General features: G+C 49.8%; 1 protein-coding gene across 1 annotated transcript; it reads right to left on the bottom strand.

The window, feature by feature from the left end:
• Window positions 1-2,258: 2,258 nt before the first annotated feature.
• rev1 (REV1 DNA directed polymerase) lies at window positions 2,259-10,541 on the bottom strand. The gene is made up of 15 exons (XM_045206719.1): window positions 10,530-10,541; window positions 10,184-10,436; window positions 9,960-10,088; window positions 9,640-9,794; window positions 8,502-8,621; window positions 8,114-8,334; window positions 7,694-7,866; window positions 7,022-7,251; window positions 6,718-6,932; window positions 5,910-6,185; window positions 5,718-5,817; window positions 4,556-4,752; window positions 4,309-4,459; window positions 4,060-4,162; window positions 2,259-3,833 (listed from the first exon to the last, which is right to left on the bottom strand). The coding sequence occupies exons 2-15, from the start codon at window positions 10,288-10,290 to the stop codon at window positions 3,722-3,724; spliced, it is 2,289 nt and encodes a 762-aa protein (XP_045062654.1). The 5' UTR covers window positions 10,291-10,436; window positions 10,530-10,541; the 3' UTR covers window positions 2,259-3,721.
• Window positions 10,542-19,960: the final 9,419 nt, after the last annotated feature.

Here is a 19,960-nt window from a genome sequence, read left to right as displayed (position 1 = left end):
GAGGACCTGGATCCCGGCCAGGAGGATAGTGGACCGGACCCTTATCACTGACTTCCACCGACTACATCCTGATCAGCCTGCAATCCGTAGGGGGCCGTCCAAGAGGGGTTCCTAGCCGTCCGGCCCGCCCTGCTCCTGTCTCAGTGCCTGTCCTGTCTCCCGACCGTGACCCTCCAGCTCCTTCTGAGGATGAGGAGATTCACTCGACCGCTCGGAGGAGTTCTGACCCGCCGCCTGCTCCCTCCACCCTCCCGGCATGATGTTGTTCTTGGGACTTCTGGGGCCGTCCCTTGGAGGGGGGGGTCCTGTCATGAGCACTCTCTCTCCCTGGTAGCAACATTAATTGCATTCAATTATCTTCCACTCTGCTCACCTCCCTCTCTCTACTCAGCCTAACTAGCTCCACCTGCCCTGCTCTGCTCTTGTTACCTGGCCAGCTGCACTGCATTTCCCACTCACCATCCTCACCTTGCCTCACTCTGTTCTAATTACTCTGCCAGCTGAACTGCATTTCCCCACTACCTCTCCCAGTATATCAAGCCCTGGTTTTCAGCCAAGCCCTGTCAGATCGTCTTCAAACCCGGACCAGTAACCTGCCTGTCTGCGCTCTGACTCCTGTTTGTGATACCGATCCTTTCTTGACTGCCTCCTTGTTCTACTGCCCCGTCTATCCCAACCTGCCTTCTGGACCTCGACTACTCTCCGATCTTCAGCCCCTCCGGTAACTCGTTTCTGCCTTCTGTCTCTCACCACGATATTTGCCCAGCCCTGATCTGTACTTCTGCCTGCCATTCATATTGCTGTTGTGTGTGTGTGTTTCCCCAGGTCTCCGACCACCAGATGAGCGTGCCCAGACGTTTCACCACCCTCGGCCCGATACGCCGCTCCATCACTGGGGAACACACACACTAAGCACTTGGACTGGACACCCCCGGACATTTGGTGACCCCCGGAGCACAGGTACCCACAGGAGGACCCTGAAAGACCCCTGACACCCCTGGGACTCCTCTTCCCGCCTGTAACCTTGAATAAAGAACTCTGAATTTGAACTTGCGCTCTTGGGTCCTCTTCTGTTCGTGACAAGGAGGCGTTGAAAACACTATTTACATGCTATAACAACAAGGTTTGGCACTTTTTTTTGCAGAGGAAAAGGACAAGAAATTGCTTGCATTTTAAAAAACAAACCAAAGACAATCTACAAAACAGGGTGTTTTTGCATCTTTTTGCTACCGTGTCAGTTTGCAGATACTTCTGAGGCCAAGGTGACAGAGCTTAGAGTAACAGAACAACTGGTGAAAAGCAGAGAGAGTGAAAAGAAACAGAATCAGGAAGACTGGAGGAGGTCTCTGTTTTCTACTTCCAAACCCTGCATGTCAAAGAACAAGGAGGAAGAATACAGTGGAGACGGTAAGGAGATTCCATGGCCACCATCTCTAAGCATCAGTCTGTCCTATACTGTGACGATTGGCATATTCGCAGATCTAGTGGCCAACTCCGCCGTTACTCATGACTTTCAGTGGGTCCTGACCAATAGGGGCTAAAGGAGGAGGATTCCTGCCCCTCCCCCTCCGACCCATGGAAAGTTGGACATTGTGTGATGGGTCAAGTTAGAGTTTCAGGCTGCTAAAGTGTAGTGCAGATGATATCTGTGCTCTGTTCTGCTGACGTGTGTTATGACGTCACAACAGAAGGCAGGTCAGGCTCTGCTGATGTCAAAGTGAGAGATAGAGAGAGCTGTTGTGCTGATGTTACAATGCCACAGAACTCTCACTGTGATGACGCAAGGAGAGAACACGTGTCCAGGTTATAGCCGCGTTCAAAACAACTGGGAACTCGGAACTCTGACTTCCGACTTCAGTGCGTTCAAGACACCTGGGAACTGGGAAAAATAGTTTAGAAAGGTCATCCAACTCAAAATTCCAAGTCAGAGTCTCTGGCATCTTTCTAGAACTCCGACTTTCCGTGTTGAAGATCACGGACATCATGATTTGACACAGCTCCTCCCACAGGATCATGATGTAATAGTCTGATGATGTAACAGTGGCACAACAAACACAGGAGCAGGAGGAGCAAAACTGGATCTCAAATGGCATCCTATCCTCCACATACTAGTGCAATACCTTTAACCAGTGCACTATATGGGGAAAAGGGTGTGATTTGAGACTTGGCCAGAACCTGCCGTGCCCTCTCCTATGTGATCTTCAGAGTGCTGCCCTCTCCTATGTGATCTTCAGAGTGGTGCCCTCTCCTATGTGATCTTCAGAGTGGTGCCCTCTCCTACGTGATCTTCAGAGTGCTGCCCTCTCCTACGTGATCTTCAGAGTGCTGCCCTCTCCTACGTGATCTTCAGAGTGCTGCCCTCTCCTACGTGATCTTCAGAGTGGTGCCCTCTCCTACGTGATCTTCAGAGTGCTGCCCTCTCCTACGTGATCTTCAGAGTGCTGCCCTCTCCTACGTGATCTTCAGAGTGCTGCCCTCTCCTATGTGATCTTCAGAGTGCTGCCCTCTCCTATGTGATCTTCAGAGTGCTGCCCTCTCCTACGTGATCTTCAGAGTGGTGCCCTCTCCTACGTGATCTTCAGAGTGCTGCCCTCTCCTACGTGATCTTCAGAGTGCTGCCCTCTCCTACGTGATCTTCAGAGTGCTGCCCTCTCCTATGTGATCTTCAGAGTGGTGCCCTCTCCTATGTGACCTTCAGAGTGCTGCCCTTTCCAATGTGATCTTCAGAGTGCTGCCCTCTCCTACGTGATCTTCAGAGTGCTGCCCTCTCCTACGTGATCTTCAGAGTGCTGCCCTCTCCTACGTGATCTTCAGAGTGCTGCCCTCTCCTACGTGATCTTCAGAGTGGTGCCCTCTCCTACGTGATCTTCAGAGTGCTGCCCTCTCCTACGTGATCTTCAGAGTGCTGCCCTCTCCTACGTGATCTTCAGAGTGCTGCCCTCTCCTATGTGATCTTCAGAGTGCTGCCCTCTCCTATGTGATCTTCAGAGTGCTGCCCTCTCCTACGTGATCTTCAGAGTGGTGCCCTCTCCTACGTGATCTTCAGAGTGGTGCCCTCTCCTACGTGATCTTCAGAGTGGTGCCCTCTCCTACGTGATCTTCAGAGTGGTGCCCTCTCCTACGTGATTTTCAGAGTGCTGCCCTCTCCTATGATCTTCAGAGTGCTGCCCTCTCCTATGTAATCTTCAGAGTGCTGCCCTCTCCTATGTGATCTTCAGAGTGGTGCCCTCTCCTACGTGATCTTCAGAGTGCTGCCCTCTCCTATGATCTTCAGAGTGCTGCCCTCTCCTATGTGATTTTCAGAGTGCTGCCCTCTCCTATGATCTTCAGAGTGCTGCCCTCTCCTATGTGATCTTCAGAGTGCTGCCCTCTCCTATGTGATCTTCAGAGTGGTGCCCTCTCCTATGTGAACTTCAGAGTGCTGCCCTCTCCTATGTGAACTTCAGAGTGCTGCCCTCTCCTATGTGATCTTCAGAGTGCTTCCCTCTCCTATGTGATTTTCAGAGTGGTGCCCTCTCCTATGTGATCTTCAGAGTGGTGCCCTCTCCTATGTGATCTTCAGAGTGCTGCCCTCTCCTACGTGATCTTCAGAGTGCTGCCCTCTCCTATGTGAACTTCAGAGTGCTGCCCTCTCCTATGTGATCTTCAGAGTGCTTCCCTCTCCTATGTGATCTTCAGAGTGGTGCCCTCTCCTATGTGATCTTCAGAGTGGTGCCCTCTCCTATGTGATCTTCAGTGTGCTGCCGTAAGTCTGCTGTACCACCATCTGCACGTTGTCCAGGATGAAGTCAAAGGCCATGCTCCATACAGACTCCACAGACTGCTGCATCAACCTGCCATAACATGAGAAGACATGCCTTAGCCCTAACACGCTTGGATATCTAATAAACTAAACACACATGGGAACAAAAGAGAAAAACATTAACTAAAATGGAATCTCAACAACAGGGGTAGAATGATCCGCTAACCCCAAACAGGTCCTATTTGACCATGGCCGAGTGGTACTTCACTGTGATACAGAGGGGAAGAGGGGAGAGTTAGACCATGAATGGACCGTACCTCTTCATATACTTGATGATCAGGTCAAGTTTCTCTAGGTCTTTGTCGTCGATCAGATCAGTGCAGTACTTGACTACCTGCAGAATGTCCTCCTCCATGGGGTCTGAGGGGGTAAAAGGACTTATAAAAACGTTTTGTTTTTTTACACAAAACCACATCTCCAACACAGTCAAAAACAGAACTACTATGACAGCAAATGTCCCCCTTTTTCCATAGATGGTAGTGACCGACCCACTCCCCATTCTGTACCTGAGATGGTAGTGACCCATTCTCTGAGGAGTGTTCGGATGTCCGTAAAATCACAGGCTCCAGCCAGGGTGGGTTCAGGGCGAGGGGTGAACTTGGACAGAGTCTCTGGGTCGTCCTGCTTTAGAGAGGAGGTGGAAGGTCCATTCTCCAGCTGGATGGGGGTCAGTTCAGGTCAGTTCAATCACTATGCATCATTAATAAAACAGAAAACGCAAAACTGACCTTGGATAAGTGCTTAGGGGCTCACCTTGAGGCCATTGGGTACGTCCCTGGATCTGAGTGCGTGTGGTAGGGCTTTGGCCGGGCTGTTTCCTGGTGGGCGGGGCCTCTTTAGAGGGGAGGGGCCTTTCTTGGCAGGGCTGGCGTTGGCATTCTTCTTGTAGCGGCGCTTCATCCGACCCACCCCCACCTGCTTCAGATGCAACAGGGGGTTCCTCTGATCTGCTACAGAGAAAGAGAGGGGGGAGGGGTGAGAGGAGAGGGGACAAGCGAGGCGAGGGAAGGAGTGAAAGGTAGAGAAGGAAAGAGAGAGAAGGGGGTAATGCAATGAAAGTTTAATTTGATCATTAGTCGGTTCTATGGTTCTTTCCAGTGTATTGCTAAATGGCATATATATTGTATATTATATTATTATTATACACTATATTATTATTATACACTGAGTGTACAAAACATTAAGAACACCTGCTCTTTCCATGACATAGACTGACTGGTGAATCCAGGTGAAAGCTATGATCCCTTATTGATGTCACTTGTTAAATCCACTTCAAATCAGTGTAGATGAAGGGGATGAGACAGGTTAAAGAAGGATTTTTCAGCCTTGAAACAATCAAGACATGTATTGTGTATGTGTGCCATTTAGAGGGTGAATGGACAAGACAAAATATTTAAGTGCCTTTGAATGGGGTATGGTAGTAGGTGCCAAGCGCCTGGTTTGAGAGTGTCAAGAACTGCAATGCTGCTGGGTTTTTCACGCTCAACAGTTTCCTGTGTGTATCAAGAATGGTCCACCACCCAAAGGATAACCAGCCAACTTGACACAACTGTGGGAAGCATTGGAATCAACATGGACCAGCATCCCTTTGGCACACTTTAGACACCTTGTAGAGTTCATGCCCCGATGAATTGAGGCTGTTCTGATGGCAAAGAGGGGGGGTGCAACTCAATATTAGGAAGGTGTTCCTAATGTTTGGTAAACTCAGTGTATATTATTAGATAGATATACTGTATTCTGCACTACAGTATATTTCAAAAATATTAAACTACATAACATTTCAAAAAAATATTAAAGAAAATAAAAAATGTATACTAAAAATTTATTAAAATAAGGTGAATGCACCAAATTGTAAGTCGCTCTGGATAAGAGCGTCTGCTAAATGACATAAATGTACTTTGGTCTGCAGTCTTACCCATGATTCCCTGGGCCTGGGCGTTCTCTCTGCGGCCGTACGCTGAATGCAGCTCCTCTTGGAGCTCTCTGGGGAGTGCTGCAAACACCTCTGGGTCAACCTACACACACAGAGAGACAGAGAGAGAGAATATGTGTGTGTTTATAAGGGGTGTTGGCGTTAATGAGAAGGTTTACAGGTGTGTGTGTGTACCTGGGAGAAGTCAGGCAGTTCCAGTATGATGCCTGTGGAGCCGGTCTGTCCAGGCTGGTTGGGGATCTGAAGCACCAGTGTTCCTACAGGAGGGGCAGCGGGGGGAGGAGGAGAGGAGGGTAGAGGGGAAGATGAACGGGGAGAGAGAGGAGAAGAGGGGCTAAGGGGGTGGTGGTGTGACCTGTTGTGGGTTCTCTCTGTGTCTCTGTGGGTCCAGGAGCGCTCCACCTGTTCTCTCAACTCTGCAGGCAAGGCCTCCAACACTGACCGGTCCACCTGACATGGACACAGACACACACACGGACACACACACGGCACACACATGGCACACACACACACGGCACACACACACACGGCACACACACAAAATTACTCTTGGGAAACCTATGAGTGAGAGCGCTTTTAAACTGCCGAAAAGACTCCTTAACAGCTTCTACCCCCAAGCCATAACACTGCTGAACAATTAATCAAATGGCCACCCGGACTATTTGCATTGACCCCCCCCCCCCCTCGACTAACCTGTACCCCCGCACATTGACTCGGTACCAGTACCCCCTGCATATAGCCTCGTTATTGTTATTTTATTGTGTTACTTTTTATTTGACTTTTTACTTACTAGTTTATTTAGTAAATATTTTCTTAACTTCATTGTTGGTTAAGGGCTTGTAAGTACGTTTTTCACGGTAAGGTCTACACCTGTTGTATTCGGCGCACGTGACAAATACAATTTGATTTGATTTGAAATGATGCTTCAAAAACAATGTTTTTTCAATGAAAGCAATGCACTGTTGAACTAGGGGTGAAGTACCTGGGAGGGAGGGGGGACCTCGATGCTGAGGCTTAGGCATGTACCAACATGGTTAGGTGTGTGTGTAGTGGGTGGCGGCTCTCCTTTACTCGTCCCTGGGATTGGCTCAGCAGGCGATGTAGGGCAGGGAGTGGAGAAGGAGGGCAGGACTCTGGCAGAGGAACTATTTTCTTGACTGATGCATGTGTCAGTAATGGGGGTATTAAGTAGCGAATCTGAAGAGAGAGAGAGTAGAGGTCGGTCTATGGCTCGATGACTGGCTCCTTAAGGTAACACACACACACACACACAACCACACACCCACCTGTGTGGTTATGTTGGGCAGGGGGGCACTCAGCCAGCAGCATGTCTCTGACGGAGCGCGTTCTAGGGCCCGAGGGGTCCTGGGGGGTGGAGCGGGCCCCCTCAAGGAGCTGCACCTGGAGGCCCACCCCCCTCAGGTCCTGCACCTCCAGCCTCATTGTGTGGAACAGCTTGATGACCTCACTGGCTATCAGATGACCACTGTCTGTAAGCTGTGCCAGGGTCACTGACCTGAGAGAGGAGGGTAGAGGAGACAGTGAGGAGAAGAGGAGAGGAACACACACTCAATTATGTCCCCGCAGTGTGTTCCTGACCATGTCCGAAATCTGTCTTGCCTACTATTTACTAAAACCACATACTGTGTACTAATTGTACTACAAACTATTTAGAACATACTTTTTTATTTTAAAAACGAATGCAGTAAGCAACAAATAACATACTAGGCTAATCCATGCTGAGAATGCCTCTCTCTAATGTTTATTTATGTAGAGTGTGAAAAGGCGATTCTCTTCCTCAATAGTGTGCAGCTAAATCTACTAGATGAAAAGCCAAAATGAGTACGACATCCTGGCATTTAAAGCATACTACATTTTCTAAATTTCACATACCATAAAAAAAGCCTATTATTTATGGGTATTCGGAAACGGCTACTGTGTCCATTTGTCTCTCTCACCTGGCCAGATTGTCACAGATGCCATGACCACCGTACTTGGATGGCTCCACCGGGGCCGCTGCCTTACGGACCATGACTTTCAGGGTCACCCTGCGACCCCTAAGCCCCGCCCCCTGCAGACGCTTCTGCACCTCCATGGCCAGGTTGGTCAGGAACGACTCCACCTCGTCCACCTGGTGAGATGGAGAGAATTTTGAGAGTTTTGAGAAAGAGAGAATGGAGAAAGTGATAGAAAAGCCTGTCACCTTGAACAGGCAAATAAGAATGTCTGTTCTACAGGAAATATTCCATTCTGAACAATCTGAATATTCTGCCTCATTGAATAAGCCCCAGTTCTGACCAGTATAAACCAGTTATGACCTGCGTGGACCAGATCAAACAAGCTCTTACCCGTGGAAACCGGATTAAACAGATACGGACCTGTGTGAAGCGGATGTTGTAGTTCATCTCGGCCGAGACAGACTTCCTCTCCTTCTCGCTGCGGACGGGCCGGTCGTCCAGACCTCGGCAGAACCTGAAGAGGGTCTGACCGGTGCGCGGGCCAAACTCCTTCTGTAGCTGCTGCAGAGACACCTGCTGCAGGTCCCCACAAGACCTCACACCCAGAGATGCCAGCTTACCACCCATAGAACGGCCCACACCTAAGGGAGAAGAGGGGAGAGAAATAGAGGAATGGGTGGAGAGGGAGAGATGGAGGGTGTAGAGAAGGACAGTTTATATTTTGGAGATGCACAAGAAAGATGATCATCAGTTGCAGAGTAACTGTGTGTGTGGCGTGTGGCCAGCAGGTGGTGCTGTAATGCCTCACCTGGTAGGCTGGTCACTGTCTGGTCCCTGATGAAGTCATCCACTTCCTCTGACCTCAGGAGGTACTGTCCGTTGGGCTTAGCCTTTCGGGTAGCCATCCTCGCCAACAGGATGTTGGACCCTGGACAGGTCAGAAGTGAGAGGTCACAGAGGTTAGACAGGGTGTGTTACAGTGGGAGGGAAACTATGCTGCCCATCCGTTTCCAAATGCTTCATCCCTGTCACTAGCATAAAGCACTTTCACTTTCTCTGGTTTCCTATACTGAGTATTGCCAACCCAGACGGTCTTTCCTGAGACATTGTGCATTACATGTCCATTGCGTTGCACACAATTTAAACTTAGTCTTGAATGATGCATGCCAAGATATACCAGAGATAAGGGACTGTTGATATTGCAACCACACAACTCAAACGCCGGTTCACCAGTATGAACGAAATCGCAAACCGCTTTTTTTTGTTCAAGCCCTCAACTGTTGTCCGCTAAAGATGTTTGCATTTGCCAATTTATTGGCTGTCCAATATCCAGACGACCTGTCCCCAGAGATTCCTATACAGTTAACCTCTTTCCGTTGAGGCCGACAATTAAGGAGAATGAGAGGCTCAATTAAAGATGTTGCAGAACTGCTGTATTTGAAGCACCACTCCCTCCTGTCCAGTTTCCCTGATGTGGCTACGGCAATCAAGCTGTTTTTACCATCCCTGAAACTGTCGCTTCTGAGGAGAAATTGTTTTCTAAACAGAAAATCATGAATAATTATCTAAGAAGCATTAGGCTCTCGGTCTGATGCGCTTTTGAACACCCAAGTCAGCTCCACTCATTGCTCAGGCGCTGTCGTTGCCTTGACCACCGATATCCCCTTATACTTTCAATCAGTTAAACGTTTTCTTTTTCAAGGCCTGAGGCACATTACAGTTACATTCCTTGATGACCAAGAAACAAACACTTAGCTTCCTAGTACATATGGAAATTAAAAAGGTTTATGAATGACTTTTTGGAGGGTTACTGACAAAATGATTTATTAAATGTAAAAAAAATAGACATTGATGACAGGCGTATGGGCCCCCAGAGTCTACGGGGTCTACGGGGGGTGTCCAGTATGTGACTCAGGGGTGGCAGAGGAAGGCGTGGAACTACTCACCCATGCCCACTGAGGCGGAGCACCCAGTCCTCTCCCTGACGTCTGCCCGGATGGCACTGGCCAGCTCGTCTGGTGTAACACTCAACTCAGCCAGCAGGGCGGAGCTATCCACCAACGCCTCATCACAACTCAGGGCCTCGATGTCGTGAGAATAACTACAGAGAGAGAGAGAGAGAGAGAGAGAGAGAGAGGCGGAGAGGGTGAGGAGGAGAATATAAAGAGAAAGTTAAATGAATTTGTTGTCCATCAGATGAGGTTGTGCTACAATCCTACCAAGTAACCAATAGTCATGGTCTGTTCATCCATCCCTCCATCCGTACCTGGCGAGGGTCTCGTACATGGCCAGGGCCACCTCCTTGTAGGCCTGGAAGTCATAAGGGACAGACTGCAGGGAGGGACACAGCTGCTTGGCCTGGCCAAAAAACATCCCGTTCCTCACCCCTGCCTGCCTGAGAGACAGAAAGAGAGACCACATATTACTATAGGGTAGAGGGTGTGCGTGCGTGCATGTGTGTGTGTGTGTGTGTGTGTATATGTGTTGTACCTGGCCTCATAGCTACAGGAGGCGATCTCAGCCATCGAGAGGGCAGCAGTATCCTGGTCAACACTGTTGCCGTGGGAGATGTGACTCTCCGTCTCTGATGATGTCATTTCCTCCAGGTCCCCATATTTCCTCTCTGACACAGCTGGATAGGAGTATTTCTTCTGGTAGTACTGCAGCTCCGGCTGGCGGTCAACACCAGGCCTCTGGACCACCCTGCCTGGACCACGGTTACTGGTCACCGCTACAGTCTTCCCTGGGGGGAGATGAGAGAGTTGTGGTTAGTGGGCATTTAGGACTAGAATAGCAAATATGATACAAATACTTGAGTTTGTGCGTGCGTGTATACCTTTGAGGTCTGGTCGGTGTATGTGCGTGTATACCTTTGAGGTCTGGTCGGTGTATGTGCGTGTATACCTTTGAGGTCTGGTCGGTGTATGTGCGTGTATACCTTTGAGGTCTGGTCGGTGTATGTGCGTGTATACCTTTGAGGTCTGGTCGGTGTATGTGCGTGTATACCTTTGAGGTCTGGTCGGTGTATAATCCCCACGGAGACAAAGAAACAGTCCATGTCCACATGCAGGATACAGGACTGAGGGCCAGGAGCAGCTGCCGAACCTGGTGGACAGACAGACAGACCAGGAGACAGACAGACAGGTAACATACACAGAATAAGAAACAGACAGAAGTGACCTACAGTGCTTTCAGAAAGTATTCCTACCCTTGATTTATTCCACATTCTGTTGTGTTACAGCCTGAATTCAAAATGGATTAAATTGATTTTTTTCTCACCTATCTACACACAACACCCCATAATCACAAAGTGAAAACTTGTTTTTAGAATTTTTTATGTAAATGTATGAAAATGAAATACAGCAATATCTCATTTACATAAGTATTCACCCTTTGCTATGACACTCCAAATTGAGCTCAGGTGCATCAATATAAGGTCCCACAGTTGACAGTGCACGTCAGAGCAGAAACTATACCATGAAGTCCAAGGAACTGGCCGTAGATCTCCGAGTTAGACTTGTGATGAGGCATATGTCTGGGGAAAGGTATAAAACAACTTCTAGAGTGTTGAAAGTTTCCAAGAGCACAGTGGTCTCCATCATTGGGAAATTGAAAAAATATGCAACTACCCAGACTAGAGCTGGCCGTCCAACCAAAACTGAGTAACCGGGCAAGAAGTACCTTGGTCAGAGAGGTGACCAAGAACCCAATGACCACTCTGACAGAACTTGGCTGAGATGGGAGAACCTGCCAGAAGGACCTACAGCACTTCACCAATCTGGGCTTTATGGGAGAGTGGCCAGAGAAAAAAGCACATGACAGCATGCCTGGGGTTAGCAAAAAGGCACATGAAAGACTCTGAGATCATAAGGCAAAAGATTCTGTGGTCTGATGACACAAAAATGTAACTCTTTGGCCTGAATGCAAAGCGCTATGTCTGGAGAAAACCAGGCACAGCTCATCTGTCTGGTGGTGGCAGCATCATGATATGGGGATGCTTTTCAGCGGCAGGGACTGGGAGACTGGTAAGGATAGAGGGAACAATGAATGGAGCCAAATACAGGCAAATCCTTGATGAGAACCTGCTTCAGAGTGCAAACAACCTTAGACTGGGGTGAAGATGTACGTTCCAACAGGACAATGACCCCAAGCATACAGCCAAAGCAACACTGGAATGGCTTCAGAACAAGAATGTGAAAGTCCTTGAGTGGCCCAGCCAAAGCCCAGACTTGAATCCCATTGAATATTTGTGGAAAGACTTGAAGATTGCTGTTCATCGCCGCTCCCCATCTACTGCAACTTAACAGAGCTTGAGAAAATCTGCAAGGAAGAATGGGAGAAAAACCCAAAATCCAGATGTTCAAAGCTGATACAGACATACCCAAGACGACTCAAAGCTGTAATCGCCGCCAAAGGTGCTTCTACAAAGTATTGACTCAGGGGTGTGAATACTTATGTAAATCAGATATTTCTGTATTTCATTTTCAATACATCTGCACATATTTCTAAAAACATGTTTTCACTGTCATTATGGGGGTATTGGGTTAGATTATTATTATTATTTTTAATCCATTTTGAATTCAGGCTGTAACAACAAAATGTGGAATAAGTCAAGGGGTATGAATACTTTCTGAAGGCTGCCTTAATTTTGCTGGACCCCAGGAAGAGTAGCTGCTGCCTTGGCAAGAACTAATGGGGATCCATAATAAATACAAATACAAAAACACAGCTTTTCATGGTCTGCAAAATTGGTCACACTCAGACTCACACAAACCCTGATGACATTAACAACATACAGAATGTTCCCTATGACATTTAAGAGAGGAGAGAGAAGAGAGGAGTGTGTGTGAGAGAGAGAGAGAGAGCGAGACAGACATTACTGGCCTGAGTTTTCTGAATTCACATACCATCGGACAGAGACCATCCAATCCATCCCTTCCAAACACACACCCACCCTACACCTCCTTACCCTCTCTCCTCTGGCGTCTGAGCCTGTCTCTCCCGGGGAAGGTGGTGCCTCCTGGGGTCCTCCTCCTGCTCTGCAACGTGTTGACATATTCAGAGAACTCACTCCTCCATGTGGAGATGTGGTGTAGACGAGAGTGGGAGTAAAACTCTGAGATGATCCCCCCGGTCTTCACCTTTGCTGATTGTTGGTCGCGGTGCGGAGGAGCGTCGTTTGAGGGAATGGGGTTGCCTGATAGGCTGTTGGTTTCCAGAGGGGTGGGGTTAGAAGTAAAGGCATTGTGGTGTCTGCCATTCAGACAGACAGTGGAAGGGGAGGGGTTTGGGTTGGCAGGGGGGGAGTGGTTTCTCAGGAGGGGAATCTGACTGACAGGGCTTCGCGGTGGAAGATCCAGGGGACGGGATGCCGAGGCAGCCGTCGCCTCCTGATAGGTGGGCGGAGGGGGCTTGCGTCTCTGTTCATTGGCCGGTTGTGCGTGGTGTCTGTGGTGAGAGACAGGGGGAGGGATGGGGGTGTTGGGAGGACTTTGGGGAAGTCTGGGGGTGTCATGTTGGATAGGGGGTTTGGATGGGGGGCTGGAGAGGTGCAGGTACACAGACACCCCTGTGGACTTGTTGTCAGGGTGCGGGGGTATGGATTGGGGAGTGTGGGGTAACCCCCTGTCTGGACTGGGTGTGGGTCGTGTGAGGTTAGGGGAGAGGACCAGAGGCTTTAAGGCAACATTCACAGGATGGGCGTGACCGTTGGTCAGAGGGGGGTCCTTCACCCCTCTGGGAGTTTTGACAGGACAGGGGTCCTCACCGCCCACCTCTTGCACACCATTCATTTTGGCGCTCTCCGTCTTGTCATAAGAGGTCAGTAATGATCCATTCCTATAGGACAGAGAGAGAAGTGGGAATTAAGAATCACAACATGGAACCAATGTTCTTTCTGTATTGACTTTTGTATGTTATTATGCCAGAAGAATACCCAAACATGGACCAATATACAAATATCAAAATACACCTAAAACACACTCACAGTCTCAAGTCCAGCTCCCGGTAGCTGTTCTGGAGGTGACTGGAGAAGTAGAGGCTGGACGGAGGTTGTGCCTGTCCAGGTTTCAAGTGCTCTTGGCTGGGGTTTGCAGGGATGGGACCGGGGGTCTGTGGGTGGGTGTAGGCTGAAGGAGAAGGCTGGATGCAGCCTAACTTGGGCTGCCCGTGGATGGGTATGTGGTGGTGATGTGGCCTGGGTCAGAGTAAAGGTGGTTGGAGGAAAAGGGTCTGAGGAGGCTGGGTCCTGGAGTGAGGTGGCTGGGGTGAGAGCGGCTGGCCTGGGGGTTGAGGTGGCTGGGGAGAGAGTGGTTGGCCTGGGGGTTGAGGTGGCTGGGGAGAGAGTGGCTGGGCTGGGGGTTGAGGTGGCTGGGGAGGGGGAGAGAGTGGCTGGGCTGGGGGTTGAGGTGGCTGGGGAGGGGGGAGAGAGTGGCTGGGCTGGGGGTTGAGGTGGCTGGGGAGAGAGTGGTTGGCCTGGGGGTTGAGGTGGCTGGGGAGAGAGTGGTTGGCCTGGGGGTTGAGGTGGCTGGGGAGAGAGTGGCTGGGCTGGGGGTTGAGGTGGCTGGGGAGAGAGTGGCTGGGCTGGGGGTTGAGGTGGCTGGGGGAGGGGGAGAGAGAGTGGCTGGGCTGGGGGTTGAGGTGGCTGGGGAGAGAGTGGTTGGCCTGGGGGTTGAGGTGGCTGGGGGAGAGAGTGGCTGGGCTGGGGGTTGAGGTGGCTGGGGAGGGGGGAGAGAGTGGCTGGGCTGGGGGTTGAGGTGACTGGGGAGAGAGTGGCTGGGCTGGGGGTTGAGGTGGCTGGGGAGAGAGTGGCTGGCCTGGGGGTTGAGGTGGCTGGGGAGGGGGAGAGAGTGGCTGGGCTGGGGGTTGAGGTGGCTGGGGAGGGGGAGAGAGTGGCTGGGCTGGGGGTTGAGGTGACTGGGGAGAGAGTGGCTGGGCTGGGGGTTGAGGTGGCTGGGGAGAGAGTGGTTGGCCTGGGGGTTGAGGTGGCTGGGGAGAGAGTGGCTGGCCTGGGGGTTGAGGTGGCTGGGGGAGGGGGAGAGAGTGGCTGGGCTGGGGGTTGAGGTGACTGGGGAGAGAGTGGCTGGGCTGGGGTTGAGGTGGCTGGGGAGAGAGTGGTTGGCCTGGGGGTTGAGGTGGCTGGGGAGAGAGTGGCTGGCCTGGGGGTTGAGGTGGCTGGGGAGGGGGGAGAGTGGCTGGGCTGGGGGTTGAGGTGGCTGGGGAGGGGGAGAGAGAGTGGCTGGGCTGGGGGTTGAGGTGACTGGGGAGAGAGTGGCTGGGCTGGGGGTTGAGGTGGCTGGGGAGGGGAAGGGGGAGAGAGTGGCTGGGCTGGGGGTTGAGGTGGCTGGGGAGGGGGAGAGAGTGTGTGGGGCTGAGGTGGCCAGCTAGGGGGTTATACTGGATGGGTTGGGGGTGTAGATTGTCTGTGTGTAGATGACTGTGGCTGGATGTGGGAGTGTGGTGCCTGGATAGGGGCAACCCAAGGCTAGGGGCTGGGTTGTGGTTATTGAGGCTGGGTACAGCGAGGCTGTGGTTGGGTTGGAGGTGCCCATGGATAGGTCCTGCAGCCTCTTGGCCCTGGTGAACACACACACTGGGGAAGCTCAGGCCTTTCTGCTTGGCATAGAGCTGGTACTGCAGGTAGGACAGGAGATGGCCAGCCTTGATACTGTTGGAGGGAAAGAGGTATGTTCAAACACTAAGTATCATGTAGATTACACTACACTTAGACACAACACACACACACACCTGTCAGTGATCCACTCTGGCCGGACCGCCTTCTGGTCCATCAACTCCTGTATCTTACTGTTGGGCAGGTTGGTAGTGATGATGTGGGTGGTCTTAGAGCGTGAGTAGTACACATGGAACTGACCCCCATGCAGCATCATCAGCCTGCGCAGCTCGTCCGCACTGGGTTCTGGCAATAGAATTAGAATGAATAGAACTAACTCTGAAATCCTGATTCTACTCATTGTAAATCTATGGATCGGTGGCTCTGCGCACGCACACACACACACACACACACACACACACACACACACACACACACACACACACACACACACACACACACACACAGGCGAAAAGCGAGAGAGGAAAAACGGGGACAGACATATCTACCCCAGGCATATTATTATTGAATCCAGCCATGTCTTCTGGCATATATTTATGATGTATATCCATATTGGTTTTACAGATCTACTTCTTTAAGAGCAGAGGTCACAATGGAGGAGAAGAGACAGCGAGAGATTAAAGAGTAGTGTGATTTAACCAACCCTAACTAAAGCAAACACACACACAGAGAGAGAGAGAGAGAGAGAGAGAGACAGACAGAGACAGAGAGAGAGAGAGAGAGAGAGATTATTTCCATGTACCCCCTGTGATATTTTTAGAGATCATTTACATATCCAATGTATCTTTCCTGTGGGTCAAAAAAAGAGAGATTCCATGTTAGAGGACAGAAATGTGATTTTAAAAAAGAGAAGTGGAGATCAGAGGGGGAAAGGGAAAATATTGAAAGATGGAGAAAGAAATGATGGGAGAGTAGAGATGGAAGAAGAGATTGGGATAAAATGAGAGATGGAAAGGAGGAGGAAAGCAATGTGGAAAAACAGAATAAAGAGGTAGAAAGTGAAACTTCCAACAAATCGAAGAACTGAACCCCACATGAACCATGTCTATTATCTAGTAGTACACACACAAACATTAAAGTTAAATTGCACAGAAAGTGTAGTCTAGTAGCCATATGAGGGATCACGCTAGGATCAGTGGGGTAAGGGTGGGGTATAGGTTAACGCCCATGTGTCTCACCTGTGTATCCGTTGACATAGATGGCCACCCCAGTGAAGATGCTTGAGCAGGCTGCATCTTTCTGCCTCTCTCTGGGGACGTCCAGCTTAAACTGCTCATCCAGCTTGGACACCTTGGCAGCCATGTAGCCACCCTGCGCACACACAACAATAACCTTCGAGTTTGTTCTAGCAAGAACACTCATGAGTCTCAGCTCCACACTTCAGACTGATATCAACTCTAAAAAGCTGGGTCCTCTTATTATGTCTGACACATACAGAGTCCTCTTATCATGTCTGACACATACAGTCCTCTTATCATGTCTGACACATACAGAGTTATCTTATCATGTCTGACACATACAGAGTCCTCTTATCATGTCTGACACATACAGTCCTCTTATCATGTCTGACACATACAGTCCTCTTATCATGTCTGACACATACAGTCCTCTTATCATGTCTGACACATACAGTCCTCTTATCATGTCTGACACATACAGTCCTCTTATCATGTCTGACACATACAGTCCTCTTTTCATGTCTGACACATACAGAGTCCTCTTTTCATGTCTGACATACAGAGTCCTCTTCTCATGTCTGACACATACAGTCCTCTTATCATGTCTGACACATACAGTCCTCTTATCATGTCTGACACATACAGTCCTCTTATCATGTCTGACACATACAGTCCTCTTATCATGTCTGACACATACAGTCCTCTTATCATGTCTGACACATACAGTCCTCTTATCATGTCTGACACATACAGTCCTCTTATCATGTCTGACACATACAGAGTTATCTTATCATGTCTGACACATACAGAGTTATCTTATCATGTCTGACACATACAGAGTCCTCTTATCATATCTGACATCATTACCCAACACCCTTGACCTACTGCAATTTGCATAACACCCCAATAGATGCACGGATGATGCAATCACCATCGCACTACCCTATCCCATCGGGACAAGAGGAATACCTATGTAAGAATGCTGTTCATTGACTATAGCTCAGCATTCAACACCATAGTACCCTCCAATCTCATCATTAAGCTCGGGGCACTGGGTCTGAATCCCTCCCTGTGCAACTCGGTCCTGGACTTCCTGACGGGCCGCTCCCAGGTGGTGAAGGTAGGCAACAACACCTCCACTATGCTGATCCTCAACACAGGGGCCCCACAAGAGTGCGTGCTCAGCCCCCACCTGTACTCCCTGTTCACCCATGACTGCATGGCCATGCACGCCTCCAACTCAATCACCAAGCTTGCAGATGACACAACAGACTGATTACTAACAACGACGAGACCGCCTACAGGGAGGGAGGTGAGTACCCTGGCGGAGTGGTGCCAGGAAAATAACCTCTCCCTCAACGTCAACAAAACAAAGGAGCTGATCGTGGACTTCAGGAGACAGAAGAGGGAGCACGCTCCCATCCACATCAACTGGGCCGTAGTGAAGAAGGTGAAAAGCTTCAAGTTCCTCGGCGTACACATCACTGACATTCTGAAATGTTCCCCCAACACAGACAGTGTGGTGAAGAAGGCGCAACAGCACCTCTACAACCTCAGGAGGGTGAAGAAATGTGTCTTGGCACACAAGACCCTCACAAACTTTTACAGATGCACCATTGAGAGCATCCTGTCGGGCTGTATCACCGCCTGGTACAGCAACTGCACCGTCTGCAACCGCAGGGCTCTCCAGAGGGTGGTGCGGTCTGCCCAACGCATCACCGGGGCACACTGCCTGCCCTCCAGGACATCTACAGGACCCGATGTCACAGGAAGGCCAAGAAGATCATCAAGGACCTCAGCCACCCGAGCCACGGCCTGTTCACGCCGCTATCATCCAGAAGGCGAGGTCAGCACAGGTGCATCAAAGCTGGGACAGAGACTGAAAAACAGCTTCTATCTCAAGGCCATCAGACTGTTAAATAGCCATCACTAGCCGAGCCTCCACCCAGTACGCTGCCCTGAACTTAGTCACTGTCACTAGCCGGCTACTACCTGGTTACTCAACCCTGCACCTTAGAGGCTGCTGCCTTATGTACACTATATATACAGAAGTATGTGGACACCCCTTCAAATTAGTGGATTCGTCCATTTCAGTCACACCCGTTGCTGACAGGTGTGTAAAATAGGGCACACAGCCATGCAATCCCCATTGACAAACATAGGCAGTAGAATGGCCTTACTGAAGAGCTCAGTGACTTTCAACGTGGGACCGTCAAAGGATGCTACCTTTCCAACAAGTCTGTTCGTAAAATTTCTGCCCTGCTAGAGCGCCCCGGTCAACTGTAAGTGCTGTTATTGTGAAGTGGAAACGTCTAGGAACAACAACGGCTCAGCCGTGAAGTGGTAGGCCACACAAGCTCACAGAACGGGACTGTGCTGAAGCGTGTAAAAATCGTCTGTCCTCGGTTGCTACACTCACTACTGCATTCTAAACTGCCTCTGGAAGCAACGTCAGCACAAGAACAGTTCGTCGGGAGCTTCATGAAATGGGTTTCCACGGCCGAAGCAGCCACACACAAGCCTAAGATCAATATGCGCAATGCCAAGCATCAGCTGGAGTGGTGTAAAGCTCGCCGCCATTGGAATCTGGAGCAGTGGAAACGCGTTCTCTGGAGTGATGAATCATGCTTCACCATCTGGCAGTCCGACGGACTAATCTGGGTTTGGCGGATACCAGGAGAACGCAACTTGCCCCAATGCATAGTGCCAACTGTAAAGTTTGGTGGAGGAGGAATAATGGTATGGGGCTGTTTTTCATGGTTCGGGCTAGGCCCTTTAGTTCCAGTGAAGGGAAATCTTAATGCTACAGCATACAATGACATTCTAGACGATTCTGTGCTTCCAACTTTGTGGCAACAGTTTAGGGAAGGCCCTTTCCTGTTTCAGCATTACAATGCCCCTGTGCACAAAACGAGGTCCATACAGAAATGGTTTGTCGAGATCGGTGTGGTAGAACTTGACTGGCCTGCACAGAGCCCTGACCTCAACCCCCATCGAATACCTATGGGATGAATTGGAACGCCGACTGCGAGGCAGGCCTAATCGCCCAACATCAGTGCCCAACCTCACTAATGCTCTTGTGGCTGAATGGAAGCATGTCCCCACAGCAATGTTCCAACATCTAGTAGAAAGCCTTCCCAGAAGAGTGGAGGCTGTTAAAGCAGCAAAGGGGGACCAACTACATATTAATGCTCATGATTTTGGAATGAGAGGTTCGACAAGCAGGTGTCCACATACATTTGATCATGTAGTGTACATAGACATGCAACACTGGTCACTTTAATAATGGAACACTGGTTACTTTAATAATGGAACACTGGTTACTTTAATAATGGAACACTGGTTACTTTAATAATATTTGCATACTGTTTTACCCATTTCATATGTATATACTGTATTCTAGTCAAGTCCATCCTATACAACTATTGCTGTACATATACTATTCTATTCACATATTCT

The sequence above is a fragment of the Coregonus clupeaformis genome, chromosome 23 (genome assembly GCF_020615455.1).
Source record: "Coregonus clupeaformis isolate EN_2021a chromosome 23, ASM2061545v1, whole genome shotgun sequence".
In the NCBI taxonomy this organism is placed as follows: Eukaryota; Metazoa; Chordata; class Actinopteri; order Salmoniformes; family Salmonidae; genus Coregonus; species Coregonus clupeaformis.
Note: the sequence above shows the minus strand (reverse complement) of the source record. Positions and strands in the feature narration are given on the sequence as shown.